Here is a 15,269-nt window from a genome sequence, read left to right on the forward strand (position 1 = left end):
ATGGCTATCTATATCAACAAGATTCCTCAATGTCGCGGATTTAATGCATCCAGTTCGATGATCATAAATATAAAATTGCATAGTAAATTATCGTTGATAATCACGAATCTTCTATTATTGCTTGAAAAATCTCAGCAAATTCTTCTTGCTTAAGAATATCGACATTAATTGCACAAAGCAAAATTCCAGCAACAAATTCGCTCATTATAAGCTTCCTTAATTTCAGTAATTACTACTAATTGTTCAATAATTCACCTAAGAAGAACCCTAAATACACTATAATGACAATTAAATTAGTGATACGGTGAAATTAAACCCTAGATTATGAAATTGATTTTCAATTATCAAAAAAGAAATTAAAATCTTACTTCAAAAGCTGCTTCAATGGAAGAGAGAGCTCGGAATCCGCTTCAATGGAGAACTCGGAATCCGCTTTAATGGAGAGGAGAGAGAAAGAGAACTTTATAGAGAGAGAAAAAAATGATGATGATATATTGATATTGTCATTCTGGCGGGAAATTTATATTTAATCTCTACTGTATTTAACAAAACTCTAAAAGTTTGTTTGGCATTGTTTTTTAGCTTACAGTTTCCGGTTTTTTTGAAAACCAAAAACGCAAAATAAAAAAAAAAAAAAGTGTTTTCACTTTTCAGTTGTCAGTTTTCAAAATTATCATGATTTTAATAAGTTTGACTAATTTTTTTATTCATTAAATGACATATATGATATATCATATGATTTTAAAAAACAAAAAATCAAAAAACAGAAACCACAGTGATGCCAAACGAACCCTAAATTAATGTGGCATTTTTTAAAATTTCAAGTGTTCCAATTTTATCAGTTGTCTCCGAAGAGGTTCATGATTTTGACTTAAGAGTGATTTATCTATTATATTATCCAATTTTAATCATTTCATACTTATTAAACTTATCTAAACTTATTTTGAGTGTAAGTTGAATTTTAATTAAGTGGTTTTTTTTAACTCGTAATTAGATTCATCACGGCCATGGTGATTCAAAATTCCACCTTCCCCCACACCAGCCACACCAATACACCATGTTGTTGAGATGGAGATATCACCGTGCATGAGATCCTTTCTGTACCGAGTTAGTATGGTCGTACGGTACTTTACACTCTTTTGCTACTATATTATGGTGTCTCTTTGTTATCGTTGTGAAGCCTTCGTGACATTGGGGCCATTGTTGTTGAGAAGAAGAAGAAGAAGAAGAGGAAGACGAGAAGGCGAAGAGGAAGGCCTTTGTGGTTGATCAGCGAGATGACAAAGATATGGTGGTGGCCATGATGGGTTTCAAACAGGAACATGCTCGAAGTTAACGTATATCAAATTGATTAATGGAGGCAACCTTTACATACGACTATACAAGCTTACCATGTACAATTGTACATATATCTATGTAAGAGTGACAACATTAATATTTTTATGGCTTGTTATATATATGTTGATTTATACTATTTCTCTAACATTATGCTATATTGTGACGAATTAATAAAAACTCAATCTACTTTCTCTTCTCTCAATCGTTCCTCACTATCTCTTACGTCATTTTTTGTTCTTAGGAACCTCATTGGCAGTATATTTTTTTATCTTCACTAGGGAGCCTACGCGCGCGTTGCGCGTGACATAATCGATGTTTATGGTCGAGTTGTAATAGCCCAAAACCTATTGGCTATGCTTTTAAACACATATACTAAGAAATAAATTGTTGACAATTATATCTTTGGATAGGTACGGAAATGTAACATTTGAAAATATATAGATCAATGTGATGAATGTTGTATAGTTGTGCAACATTCTAAACTTTAGTTAATCTACTTTAAAATAACGCCCACATAAAGCAACAACTTTTCGTTTTCCATTAACTAATGTTGTCATGGAATTAAACTATAACCTCAAACTTTATTATTCCATCCTCCATTTATTTTGTAATTGATTAATGGGTCTTAAGTAAAATTACAAAATTACACATGGTGGTATAAAGGTAAACAAACATTTTAAGGGGTATAATGATCCATGCACTATTCATAAGAGTAATCTTCTACTTTTTATAAGGTAGGGATTTATAAACAATTACTATTATAACCTTGGGGTTACACTTCGTGGAAGTCAAGTTCGATAGGCAAGAGTAACATCTTTCTTTTCCCGTTTTCGAACAACAATAGCATATCAATCAATACCAAAAATGATCATATAGTACTGCTGCCTGCTTGGATGTCAAATATTACATTCCATAAACCACTAATTGTTTGATATAAGTTGAAAAATAAAAAAAGTGTTACTTCGGCTCTATTTTTGGTGATAATGAGTATCCACCACTGTAGTCAAAGGCACCACTGTAAGCACTATAAGTGGTGTCTTTCTTTGCTAAGGCATCATAAGGATGCTTGAGGACACCTTTGGTGGCTCCAAAATCCTTGACGGAAGAGGATGTGGATGTTGATCCTGTATCTAATCCATCATTTTGTAGAATGATTTCTATCTCCTTCACCACATCACTCATTGTTGGACGATCCGATGCAGTTTCTTCAACACATTGCACTGCTAGCTCGATAAACTTAGTAAACCCAATCAAATTTGGAATTTTTTTGATGACTGGATCAATCATGACCTTCAAGCCACAAAACTCTTCATCATTCTTGTCCATCTTTGTTCTGACCTCCCGGACAATGTACTTCCCCTTCTCAATTGGTTGCTTAGCAGTCACTAACTCAAGCATAACTACTCCAAAGCTGTATACATCACTCTTCTCAGTCAATTGTTGCGTCAAGTAGTATTCAGGATCAAGATAGCCCTGCAACATACCCAAAACAAATTATTGATTTAAAAATGGAACAAAAACCACAAATTTCTTCAGGCCATGCAGTCCAGGGGATTTTATAATTATGCTATACTATGGCCGATTGTGGAAGTAATGGTGACTGGTGAGATTCAAACATATGCTGCGTAAATTGAAAAGGTTAGAAAAAAGCAATCAAGTTTTCCATGGCTGCAAATCCAAATTGATAGGGTATGAGAACATTTTAGAAGGAAACAAGTTCAAAATATAATAATCCTACCAGCGTTCCTTTTACTTGTGTAGAAACATGACCCTTCGAGCTATCAGAAACAAGCTTACATAAGCCAAAATCTGCAACCTTGGCTGTTAAATTTTCATCCAAAAGTATATTGGTAGATTTGACATCCCTATGAATTATAGGAGGATTTGCAAGCTCATGAAGATATGCTAATCCTCTAGCAGAGCCTAAAGCAATGCGCAGTCTTCTCTTCCAATCAAGATGAATGCCAGATCTGCCTGCACAATAGGTTAAGTATAATAAGGTTGATATTTTTACAATTTTCACAATCATCAGCATTTTAATAATGGATATAAAATTACCAGACAAACTATCTCTGAGCGATCCATTGGGCATATATTCATACACCAGCATCTGTTCCCCTTGTTCAAAACAGAAGCCTAACAAGCCAACTAAATTCTTATGATGAACTCTTGAAAGCAATTCGATTTCAGTCTTGAATTCATGCCCACCCTGCATAGATCCTTGCTGAGCTCGCTTGATTGCCACATGTTGACCATCAGGTAGCACTCCTTTGTACACCTGAAGATCATTGCGAGAAAATAATGGATAAGAAGCCGCGTATACAATGTTTTCAACTGGGAACAGTAGGAAGCATGAGCTGGTAGGTGATGACTCAAACCTTGCCATAGCCCCCAGAGCCTATTTCATTACGCTGTGAAAAAGTATTGGTGCACTTCTTTAGTTCATCATATGGAAACCATCTAGCTCCCTTTAACTGTGGAACACTACCACTATCTTTTCCACTTGAACCCCAAGACACTGCATCAAAATAGGACAACAGAATATGAGTTAAAAAGAATTATTAGAACTACAACCAAACCAGAATTTCAAGATATTACTAAGTATAAATTGCATGGTCTCAATAGCTTACCAAATGGTCTACTCAAACCAATTGCTCTCTCAGCACGTGTTTTCTGCTGTACAGCATAAATGCCCACTCCCAAAACCATTACTACAAGAAAGGTACAAGTAGTAGCAATTCCTGCGATTAAGCCCAAACTAACAGTTCTTCCATTCGTGGCTGGCAACCATATTCAAAATCCATATAATGATCAGTCTATGATTGAAAAAAAGATATTGGACATAAGACATAACTGATTGAAGATGTTGATGCTGATGCAATACCTGGGAAGAGATAAGGTGATGCAATAAAATAGTATGGTCCAAACTCTGGGGGTGGCTTAAAAGTTTGATTACTAAGATCAAAGCCAATCCTCAGAATTTCTGATCGATTAAAGTATTTTTTGCCAGATGGAAAGATTTCTATATGAACTTGAAGGTAGTCATCTACGTTGAAAAAAGGATTCTGAAGAGAAACAGAGCCAGGAATTAGGCCCAGCTTCACCCATAAGCTCATTTCCAATTTGTGAAAGGAGTTTGCATTAGTCACTTCCCTGAATAAAGGTCCTCGAAAGTACATAGTCCCTTCGTATGGATATGCACAATCACAACTCTGGGGACTTAGCTTCTGGTCTGCTGAACATTGCTTACTTCCACAATTAGCTACACTGGTTGAATAGGGTTTTTTTGTTTGCTGCTGAATCTGACAGTAGTCAGTACTTGAAAGTGGAGTGATGCAGACCGGGTTTCCGATCAATCTGTTATTAGATATAGCGAATTGTAAATGTCGCCAATCATGGCACATTGCTCCTCCAGCTGGAAAAGGAGTAGTAAAAAAAAAAGGATTGAAAATGCACAAAAACTTATTCTCACATCAAGGTGTTTGTGTATCTAGAGCTAAGTGTCACCGAGGAAATCTTGTTGTTCTCAAAATCAACAAGCTGGAGCTGTTGGCCAATGCTATCACCCATATCCAATGTTCCATTGAATGAATTGTTTCTCATTTTCCTGTCATAATTTATACAAAGTATTCTTTTAGAAAAGAAGGAAAGTTTTTTGAAAAAATGGTATGTTGTCTAAATGCCTATTTGCTCTAATGCTCCCACCAAATTACTTACACAAGCTGCATCTGCGGAGCACTGAATAGCTTTTGAGGAACAGGCCCTTGAAGTGAACCATACTCAATGATTCTGGAAATTATGTCAATGCCACATCCAAAATGTTACGGATTCTATAAGTGCACATTTTGTGGCTGAGAATCTAGCTTTTAGAAACATACAGTGTAGTGAGAGACAGTAACGTTGAGAACCATTCTGGTGCTTCTGAGTCGTCAAAGGAGTTGTTGCTCAGGTCCCTATGATAATGAAAAGAACCATCATCAAAAAGACTATATAAATTTAAGAAAATACGATGTATGTACTAAGTTAGAATATATTTCTGCAATAAATTCCAAAGATTCCTCCTTACACGTAGCTAAGAGAATCCATCCCTGTTAAATCTGGCAATGAACCAGTCAGTTTGTTGTGTCCTAAATTCCTGAAAGTATGCAATAGAAAGAGAAATGGAAGCAAAGGCTCAATTATCAATTATGACTTGTTACAGTTCAAGAAAAAAGCTTATTGTCATCTAATTCACAAATCTACCGACAATTCAACAATATTGGTGAGATTGTTGAGATTAGATGGCACCTCCCCTGTCAAGGAATTCCTATCAAGGCGTCTGCAGAAAACAAAAAATACTTTTCAAAAATATAACAACCAATAATAAGTGAGTTGGAAATAGGAGGGGGGGGGGGTGGTTGGAGGGGGGTATATATGTGTGTATAAGATGTTGAGACTATCATCAACTCACAGAACTTCAAGAGTCTGAACAAGTCCCAATGTGGATGGAATCGGCCCAGTTAGTTGATTTCCGTCAAAAAGTCTGTTCAAAAATGGAACCATAGACAATATAACTTAAGATGTTGTAATGATGGTGTACACATTTCTCACAAACAGATAAAAAGAAGAAACTTAAGGAGCTACGGAGTACTAAAGAAACTTACACATGGATTAAAATCATCTCTGAACGGAATAGCTTAGATGGAATTGAACCTGAAAGCCGATTTTTATTGAAGTGACTGCAAAATTGGAAACAGTGAATTCTGCCATTCTTGCATGAATAATTTTATAAGACCTATCTATGAATTGAATTTCAGAACATCATATGCATTTTGGAAATGCTATCCACCTATTGGAGGGTGAATGAAAGGACGTCAACAAAATACTCACAAATGTTTTGCCTTCAACAAGAGATCCAGACCTGGTGTGTCAGGTGTTGAGACAGGAATAGATCCTGTCAAGTGGTTGTCTGCCAGATCCAGCCAGTAAAGTTTGGAAAGATTACCTAGAGAGCGCGGTATTTCACCAGTAAAGTTGTTGGAGTTCAGAGCCCTGTATAAGAGAATATGGTAACAGGAACTTGAGATACTGACTTCCATGTCCATAATAACAAATTTGAAACTATCAAATTATGGATGATAACATTGAACAAATCATTACAAGAAGGACAGCTCTGCAAGGTTGCCTAGCTCTGGAGGAATTTTACCACTGAAACCACAGCCCGCCAAGATACTGCATTGAACATTAAAAATTAACCCTAATCCCATAGTTGAAACTTCTGCAAGAAGTATGTATGCTATTATATAGTGATCAAATGCTTACACTAAAGCAATCTCAACAAGAAAACTTACAGAATATTTAGTTTGCGCAGATCTCCTAGTCTTGGAGTTAAAGAACCAGTGAGACCCCGGTTGAAAGAGAGATCCCTGCCACAAATATATTTGGAAAGGTAACTAAAAGTTCCATATAAATCTAAAGAAACAATGACCATATCAGTGACTTCAGTCTTCTGAGCCAGTATACCAGAAAACTCCAATATAACTTATGAGCTATGTGATGCCTTTAAGTTATTGTTAAGAGCCTGTGAAAATACTATGCTTTCTGTTAATTTTATGCAAGGCCCTCTGCCTTTTAATTCAGAACCCTGATCCATAAATGTTGGTCCAATTCAATATGCAGCATACATGTCAAACCTTGCAAAGCATTAACTGTAGAAAAAATTTAATCTTAGCAAGGGATGACTTAACTACTTAAGAGAATTTATTGTCTTTATATATTCATGAAGCCTATCATTTGGTTTGTAATCCTTTTCAAGTTTTTAAGTTGAGATGTATGATATCCATTACAACAAGAATAGAGGAGAATAATAATGAGTAGTAGACCCGCTGAAATCAGGCAAATGATATGTTTTTGCCTCCAAGATTGTTTTGTAAGACAGATTCTCTTTAAAGGCTTATAAGTTTGTTTCCGACAAAATTCCCAACTTAAACTAACCAATTCAGAGTATAAGTCCCTTGGGACACTTAGCAAACTCCAAGATTGACTTATCATTTTTAGGCAGGGGACTTACATAAATTGCTGGGTCTAGTCAAGCTTTTAGACTAATAAATAAAAGCAAAATATATTATACGTAGATAATGTGTATGTGTGCAGAAGAATGTATCTCACTAGGACTTTAAATAAAATTGGTACATGTAACTTGAAAAAAGAGCCTGATTTCACTATATCACAGGCTCTTCACAAGTCCAATTATTCAGTATTCAATAAAGGATCAAATAAACATAGTGATGTAACATGTAAGATTTCTATTGATAACACTTAAGGATCCTCTAACCCAAACCCTAGATAATTAATTATATGCAGTCAAATGTAACCTAATTTGAACTCCAGAATAGAGGATAGTCTGAAAAGAATACTCACAAGGATCTCAACTCTGTTAGCCCACCGATGTCACCACTAAGTTTACCTCCGAGTCCCAAAGTGGATAAACCCCTGGCAAAATGAGTTATACTGATTAAATTAAGCTCAAAGATGAGGATGAAACATGTAGGAAAAAAAAAGCATTAACTGAGGAACATATGCTCACAATGCAGTGATCCTTGAACTGTTGCATATTACCCCTTCCCATGGAGTAGCACAAGGATCATCGGACTTGCTCCAGCTAGGTGGTGTGTTTTTCCATTGATCTTTTAATGATTGAAGGGCTGCAGCTGCACCATTTTCAAGATTTCAGTATCTTTTAAGCAACAAAGTAAATAAACAACAGTACACAGCTCCCATATTGATCAAGATTCGGATATATGAATTTTTAAGTACTAAAGGCCTGACAATGCAAAACAGAAGAATTCAGATACTAAGGAAAAGGGGAGGACATGGGACGAAGGAGGTTGCAGGCTGTACCATCTCCGGGATCAGTAAGAGACGAGATTAAGTAAATTTCAGCAAAACCCACCAGACAAAGCAGCAACAGTCTGATTGTTGCCACCATGACTGGTTGCAGCAGATTAAGTTAAAATTTTGGCAAATTTAGCTAGAAAAGAACAACGGGTCGTAGTGTTATAATGTTGGCCATTGCCTTGCACTTGCAGCTTGATGTTATCAGACACACTAGTGATTACAGTTGGCCCTCTTCTTCAACTTACACTCATCTTTACTTATCTTGAAAGCTACTCTAACCGTCACTTTTACTAGTGTTACTATAAACATGGCACGGTGCAAATTTGCCAACCCTGACTTTTGAAAAAGCGCCTTCATAATGACTTATGCCCTTTTGTTGGTAAATTTTAGCTAATTGATTTTGAAGTATTCACCAAGTCACCTATTCTACTGTCACTATTTCAGTGACTTCAATCTACTGATTGGTTATCCCGTGCAGTGCAACCATGGATAAATTTATTACTTGATTCAACTAAATTCCCTTTCAATCAATCAGAAAATGAGTTCTTCACCAAAATTAAATACAGTTACATAGAGATAATCTAACAAAATATCACACGATAATGTTTTTTTTCTTATAAATTATCACAATCAAACATTAAGTATAATCGAAGATCAGATCACACCAGACCATACCACACCAAATTAAATCAAACCTTAATGATGTAAAGAACATAGCATTATAGTGAATCATCAACTTGTGATTATATTTCCAATATTGACAAATATAAATGGATTATCGAGTTTTCGCCTTTCAAGTGATACAATACTACTAATATGATATTATCAAAATATTGTTTGGTAAAGGTGAAAAGAAAGTAGCCTTATTTTAATAATATAGGCCTCGAGCCTTAGTAGTTGCGGAGTAGTACTTAAACGTGTGTAGATAAATGAGTCATGAATGGAGATGCTCTACAAAAATCAGCCGGATTACCTCTCCGATTCCCAGCCCCTTGGATAAATCATCATCTCTACTGTTGGCCTCGATCACGTCAATGTACGACTTGTAAAATGCGGTTGCCTTGGTATAAGTTCGACTCCCTCGCTCCATTAACTCTGCCCAAGTCACTGCCACCGTCGCCGGCAGCCCTTTTTTTTTTTTTTTTTTTTTTTTTGAGGTAAAAAATCCCGAATTACTTACCCCCAACATTTTATCGGGAGGCAAAGGAAATTTGTAGATTTAGGGCCTGTTCATATTTACTAAACTGAGCTGAACTGAACTGAACTGAACTGATTGGAGCTGAACTGAATTGAACTGAACTGATTGGAACTGAACTGAACTGAATTGAACTGAATTGAGCTGAAATAAATATTTTATGTGAGAGGGAAATTAAGAGCTGAACTGAACTGAACTGAACTGAACTGAACTGAACTGAAATTAAGTAAATATGAACAGGCCCTTAACTTAATCATCAATCAATCAATAACTATATACTAAAAGACACAACAGCAATGACACGTGTCATGTTCTGGTGTGTCCTTAGTTTTTTTTTTTTTGAAAAATTATTATGGAAACAAATCTAATACATTACATAAAAAAAGATACGGTGTAGAAAATTTATATTAATGTAAAAGATTTGATGTATATCTATCTATAATATATTCTCAACTATATAAAATAAGTATCAATCAATAACTATATACTAAAAGATACACCAGCAATGACAGCAATGACATGTGCCATGTCCTGGTGTATCCTTAGTTTTTTTTTTTTTTTTTTTTTTTAAGAAAAATTATTATGGAAACAAATCTTATACATTACATAAAAAAAAGATATGGCATAGAAAATTTATATTAATATAAAAGATTTGATGTATATTTCTATAATATATTCTCAACTATATAAACATAAGTATGATACAATAAGATTTTTTTTTATAAGGAATTCGTGTCATATATTACAAGAATTCTAATTTAAAGCATACATGGTGTAATGTCCAACGCTACAAAAATGATACTAATTCAATCCTTTAGTGAAATAAAATATATATAAAAAAAATATGCACATTAACAAATGCGTAGTTTCAAATGTCCCAATCATCGATCACCTTTTATATATACCCGGGTGATAGAGGTAGGTGTACAGGTGTACCCAATGTTTTTTTTTTTCTTATTTAATATATTTTTTCTTCTTTTAAGGGTTAAAACTTAAAAATGAGCAAAAAAGAAATTAAAAAATATATTGGCTAACATATATACTCTTTCATAAACTCATCATAATATTTTAGACAATCACTAAAAGTTACCGTGCATGACACGGGACCTAACCTAGTTTTCACTAAAATGAAATTATTTAAATTAATGTTCTTTTACTTTACATTACAAAAAGGATTTTTTTGACTTTTGCTACCTGTGAAACAACTCAATTTCAATTTTGCTTGCCATCAAAACTTTTATTTTATTAAACTACCTAACATAGGCACTTTTTTAAAATTTTGCTACCTGTTAACGGAATTTGTTAGGGTTCCGTTAAGTTTATAATTTTTTTTTTTAAAAAAAATAATAATAAATTCAAAATTAAAAATTTAAAAAAAAATAGCCATCCCCTGCCACACCTCAACCGCCACCCCTTCTCTCCCCCTTGCCGGCGGCCGGCACCCAGAATTTCGGCCGGCGTCGGCGTGCGAACTCAGCCCCCGTTTCCCTTTCCCCCACCCCTGCGCAGCCCCGACCCCCTTTCCCTACGCAGCCCCGACCCCATCCCGAACCAAAACCACCCCCCTTTCCCCTTCCCCCACCGGAATCCTCCCCCAACCACGGCCGACCCCAACCACCACCGCCCTAAACACCGCCGAACAGCCGCCCCAACCACCAATCACTAGGCGAAAATATCAATTGGCCACCGGTTCAAAACCCCCCTATGCCACCGGTTTTGAACCGGTGGTCATTTGGGGGGTGGCAATACTCGGTTGAAAAGGCCACCGGTTCAAAACCGGTGGCAAAATTAAGTATTGCCACCGGTTAACCGGTGTCAATAGTAATTCCCGCAATTTTTTTTTTTTTGTATTAACAACTATTGCCACCGGTTAACCGGTGGCAATGAACATATATAATTTTTTTTTTTTTTTACTTGAAATATAACTGAACAATCAAATCAAAAAAAAAATGACAGCATCTAAATACAAATCGAACAATATCATTCAATTTAATCGAAAAATTACAACATTTAATTAAAAAAAAATTACAATATAATCCAACAATTACATCAAATAAATCAGTAAAAAATTACAATTTAAATCATAAAAAATTACAACATCAAAATCACAAAAACCACATACAACATCTAAATCAAAATCTTGATTCTTCAATTTCACATCCAAATCAATATACCTGCATCAATTAAAACAAAAATATAAATTGAACAATACAAATAAGCTGTTGAAAAAAAAAAACAGAACACTAATCTCGGAATAAAAAAAAAAAAGAACACTAATCAATTTTTTAAAACCCAGAAAAAAATTCAAAAAAAAAAACAAAAATGGACTTTGATTTTCAGAAGGAAGCTTTGAGGGATTCGCTAAGCAGCTAAGCAAAAATCCTTTACCCTGAAATCGTAGATCTACTGTTTAACCCGGTGGATCATCGAACATAAGACTTTAGGCACACCTGGGGGAAGGACTACCTTTAATGCTATCCGGATAGCTATTCAAAGCATCGAGAAAAACAAAGAACCCAGAAATTAATTGTCAAGAACTCAAGAAAAAAAAAAACCATAATTAAAATAACGACAACCACCACCAAAAACCCACCCACCACCATCATAACGACAACCACCACCATCATAACGACAACCACCACCAAAAACCACCACAACCCACGAATTCCACCAAAAATAACAAAAAAAAAGTAAGAAATAAGAGAAATTACCTCAAATTACAACAAAAACCCCCGAAATTATCTTGAATTTGGGTTATAAAGGTCAAAATCGACCATGAAAACTTTAGATCTAGAGTTTTCATGGTCGATTTTGACCAGAAAACCATTGGCAGCGATAGTATGTACAAGGCGGCGGTGGTGCAGTGACAAAGAAGTGAAGAGGAGGAAGAGGGAGGGGGCGAGCGAGGAGGAAGAGGACAGGGGAAGAGGAGGGATGAGGGGATGAGAGAAGGGAGAAGAGATGTGGAGAGAGCAGATCAGAAGAGTGAGGAGAGAGATGGGGATCGGCCGACGAGAGAGGGAGGAAAGAGGGAGGAGAGAGAAGATCAGAAGAGTGAATGAGGGAGGAGAGAGAAGATGAAGGGGCTAGGGTTTGGTAAAGGGGTTTTTATATTTGAAGGAACAAAAGGGGCACTTTTTTTTTTTAATTTGATTGGATATTGCCACCGGTTCAAAACCGGTGGCCTTATAATTATTGCCACGGGTTTGGTTTGAACCGGTGGCAATACCCGTTTGGCTCATCCCACCCATTAATTAAGCCACCGGTTTTCAAAAACCGGTGGCCAATTAGCGGTGCATTTTTCAATTTTTCTACTAGTGAATAGCCTCTCCCCCAACGAACCCCAACCACGGGAGACCACCAAACTTGCTCCCTCCTTCGAAATTGGTTCGAATTTGGGCATAACTCGAACAATTTGTCGAAAATGTTTTAGGGCTTTTGTTTGTTTACATTTGAATTGCAAATTCATGTATTTAATTGTTGTTTTCGTTTTGAAATCAATGAATTTGATTCGAAAAAATTAAAAACCCTAATTTTCCCCCAATTTGATTTCAAAATTTAGGGGTTTCGTTAAGGGGGTTCGAATGGCTGGGAGGTGTCGCGGGTGGGTTGGGTCGCGGTGGGGTGGTGTTGCGATGGGATGGTGTTGCAATGGAGTGGTGTTTCTGGGCTATTTCGTGGGTGGGTGGCTAGGTGCTTTCGAGGGTTTCCTGGGCAGTGATGGATGAGGGTGGTGGAGGGAGGTGGGTGGGTGGCTTGAGGTGGGCAGTGATGGATGAAGGTGGTGGAGAGACGTGGGTGGCTGGCTTGAGGTAGGCAGTGATGAGGGTGGTGGAGGAGGGGAGGGGTGGCTGGGGTTGCTGGTTTTCTTAAAATTCTTTTTTTTTAGGTGGCTGACGGGGAGGCATTTAGGGTGGCTAAGGAGGGAGTGGTGGCCGGAAGGTGGTAATGAGGGTGGCTTGATCTCACTAACGGAATTATAAACGGATTCCGTTAACTGGTAGCGGAATTTAAAAAACAGGATTTGATAGGTAGTAAAATAAAATAAAAGTTTTCATAGGTAGCAAAAGTGAAATCGACTTTTTAACAGGTAACAAAAGTCAAAATTTCCTTACAAAAAAAATACGAAATATTTAAAATAAGGAAATTTTAACTTTTACCACCAAAAAAATCAAGAAATTGTTTTTTACCACCAAAACTTTTAAAGTTTTATTTTACTACTAAATAAAATTCTAAAAATTGTTTTTTACAACTTATCGTGAAGAAAACTGTTAAATTTAACGGTTAAAAAAAATTCTTCGATATTCATGCGCAAACACATGTTCTTCATAGGTTTAGAGAGCATTTTGGTCCTATGGATCCAATTTGAAGTCAAATGTGACAAAAAAATGAACGAAAATGCCTCGTTTTGCGTGTTTCACGCAAATCGAGGTATTTTAAACACGCAAGACGAGGCGTTTTCGATCTTTTGTGTCAATTCTGACCTCAAATTGGAACCAAAACCCCTAAAAAATATGTGTTTGGTACGAAATCAAAGAATTTAAAAAATTTCGCTACATTTTTTACGGAAGATGCTAAAAAACAAATTTTAATTTTTTATTTGGTGGTAAATTAGAACTTTTAAAAGTTTTGGTGGTTAAAAACAATTTCTTGATTTTTTGTGTGGTAAAAGTAAAAAAAAAACAAAAAATAATATCGTTTTAGTACCCTTCCAAAAAACAAATATCGTTTTAGTAAATACAGTAAAATATAACACAAAATCAATAATTATAAAAAATAACATAATACAGAATTGTAAAAATTAATTAAACTCAATAAAATTAAATTACATTTAGCAAAAATAATTTTAGTTGGTTTCAAAAAAAAAATAAAAAAAAATAAAAATTAGTTCAACAAAAATAAAGCGGAGTAAACGGGGCCTAAATGAGTTTATTTTTGATGTACAAAAATTATTGAACATATTTTAGGGAAATCTACATGGTAACCCTCATGTTTTGCTACCTTTATTTGGTAGAGGGAGCCCAAGTTTCACCCAAATGAGATTTTATTAGAGAAAATCCTTGTTCATATGCCATATGAACGACCTGTGTTCATAAGAGGGTATGCGCATCATTTCGCTAGCTTTACTAAGGTTAAAGTCGGCATAATGGAATATGGGTGCTAACTTCAGACTAGCGGCGTTAACTTACCAATTGAAATGCAAAAATGGCGTTAAAGAACAACATTCCATTATCATCTTTCCCTTGTTCAATTCCTTATCTTCTCCTCTCTTTCACTCTCCTCTGTACCCTTTTTGTTCATCTTTAATCGAACCCCAATCGGTCCAAATTGATCGAATTTATCTTAAACCCTTATTTCTCGCTCGCTTTTCTTGAAAGCAACCACCACCTTCATCTGCAATCAATCTCGACCTCCATTGTTGATTCCCAAGATCTTCTGCTGCAATTCTCACTCTTCTTTCTGTAAAATTCTTCCTTTGACAGAATTTAAAGCGTCACAAATCAGGAATTTCATTGCTTATAGGGTAAATTGGAGGATTCGAATTTGGTCATATTTTGGTACAATTACCTAGAAAAGCCCAACACTTTTCAGATCCGACGAAGCTCAGACGACTCCTAAAGCTCAGCTCAATGGATTGACGGCTCCTAAGATAAAATACCTACCCTTTGGGGTTAACATTGCCCTACATTTCTCACTTTTTCCTCAGAGTTTTCATACAATTACCTAGTGGGTCGGGGTTCCTGTATGTCTTGGTGTTGGGTTGTTGTCTGAGATGTTGGTACAAATTCTGCCATTGTTATGTTGAGAAGGAAGGATGAGGAAGAAGGGAAAACAGACGTTAACAGTTAATAGTTATGTG

General features: G+C 35.8%; 1 protein-coding gene across 2 annotated transcripts; it reads right to left on the reverse strand.

Annotated features, from left to right (window-relative positions):
* Window positions 1-2,009: 2,009 nt before the first annotated feature.
* On the reverse strand, window positions 2,010-8,424 carry LOC145612565 (leucine-rich repeat receptor protein kinase HPCA1-like). Of its 2 annotated transcripts, XM_081667912.1 has the most exons (19): window positions 8,218-8,421; window positions 7,904-8,027; window positions 7,738-7,809; window positions 6,669-6,743; window positions 6,478-6,549; window positions 6,208-6,369; window positions 5,982-6,056; window positions 5,789-5,860; window positions 5,585-5,656; window positions 5,405-5,473; window positions 5,217-5,291; window positions 5,056-5,127; window positions 4,811-4,945; window positions 4,223-4,695; window positions 3,969-4,118; window positions 3,717-3,856; window positions 3,397-3,616; window positions 3,077-3,312; window positions 2,010-2,811 (listed from the first exon to the last, which is right to left on the reverse strand). In XM_081667912.1, the coding sequence occupies exons 1-19, from the start codon at window positions 8,303-8,305 to the stop codon at window positions 2,296-2,298; spliced, it is 2,898 nt and encodes a 965-aa protein (XP_081524038.1). In that variant the 5' UTR covers window positions 8,306-8,421; the 3' UTR covers window positions 2,010-2,295. The 2 variants fall into 2 exon arrangements, with proteins under 2 accessions (XP_081524038.1, XP_081524039.1); XM_081667913.1 differs by lacking the exon at window positions 2,010-2,811 and having other exon boundaries at window positions 3,116-3,308; window positions 8,218-8,424.
* Between the last annotated feature and the right edge of the window lie 6,845 nt (window positions 8,425-15,269).

Source organism: Chenopodium album, chromosome 24, assembly GCF_948465745.1.
Source record: "Chenopodium album chromosome 24, dcCheAlbu1.1, whole genome shotgun sequence".
Taxonomy (NCBI): domain Eukaryota; kingdom Viridiplantae; phylum Streptophyta; class Magnoliopsida; order Caryophyllales; family Amaranthaceae; genus Chenopodium; species Chenopodium album.

Excerpts from the sequence above, each read along its gene's own strand:
- LOC145612565 (XM_081667912.1), bottom strand. The coding sequence starts at position 8,305 with ATGGTGGCAACAATCAGACTGTTGCTGCTTTGTCTGGTGGGTTTTGCT. Across the intron at positions 7,810-7,903 it reads AGTTCAAGGATCACTGCATT|GGGTTTATCCACTTTGGGAC; the intron begins GTGAGCATATGT and ends TCATTTTGCCAG. Across the intron at positions 2,812-3,076 it reads CACAAGTAAAAGGAACGCTG|GGCTATCTTGATCCTGAATA; the intron begins GTAGGATTATTA and ends GGTATGTTGCAG.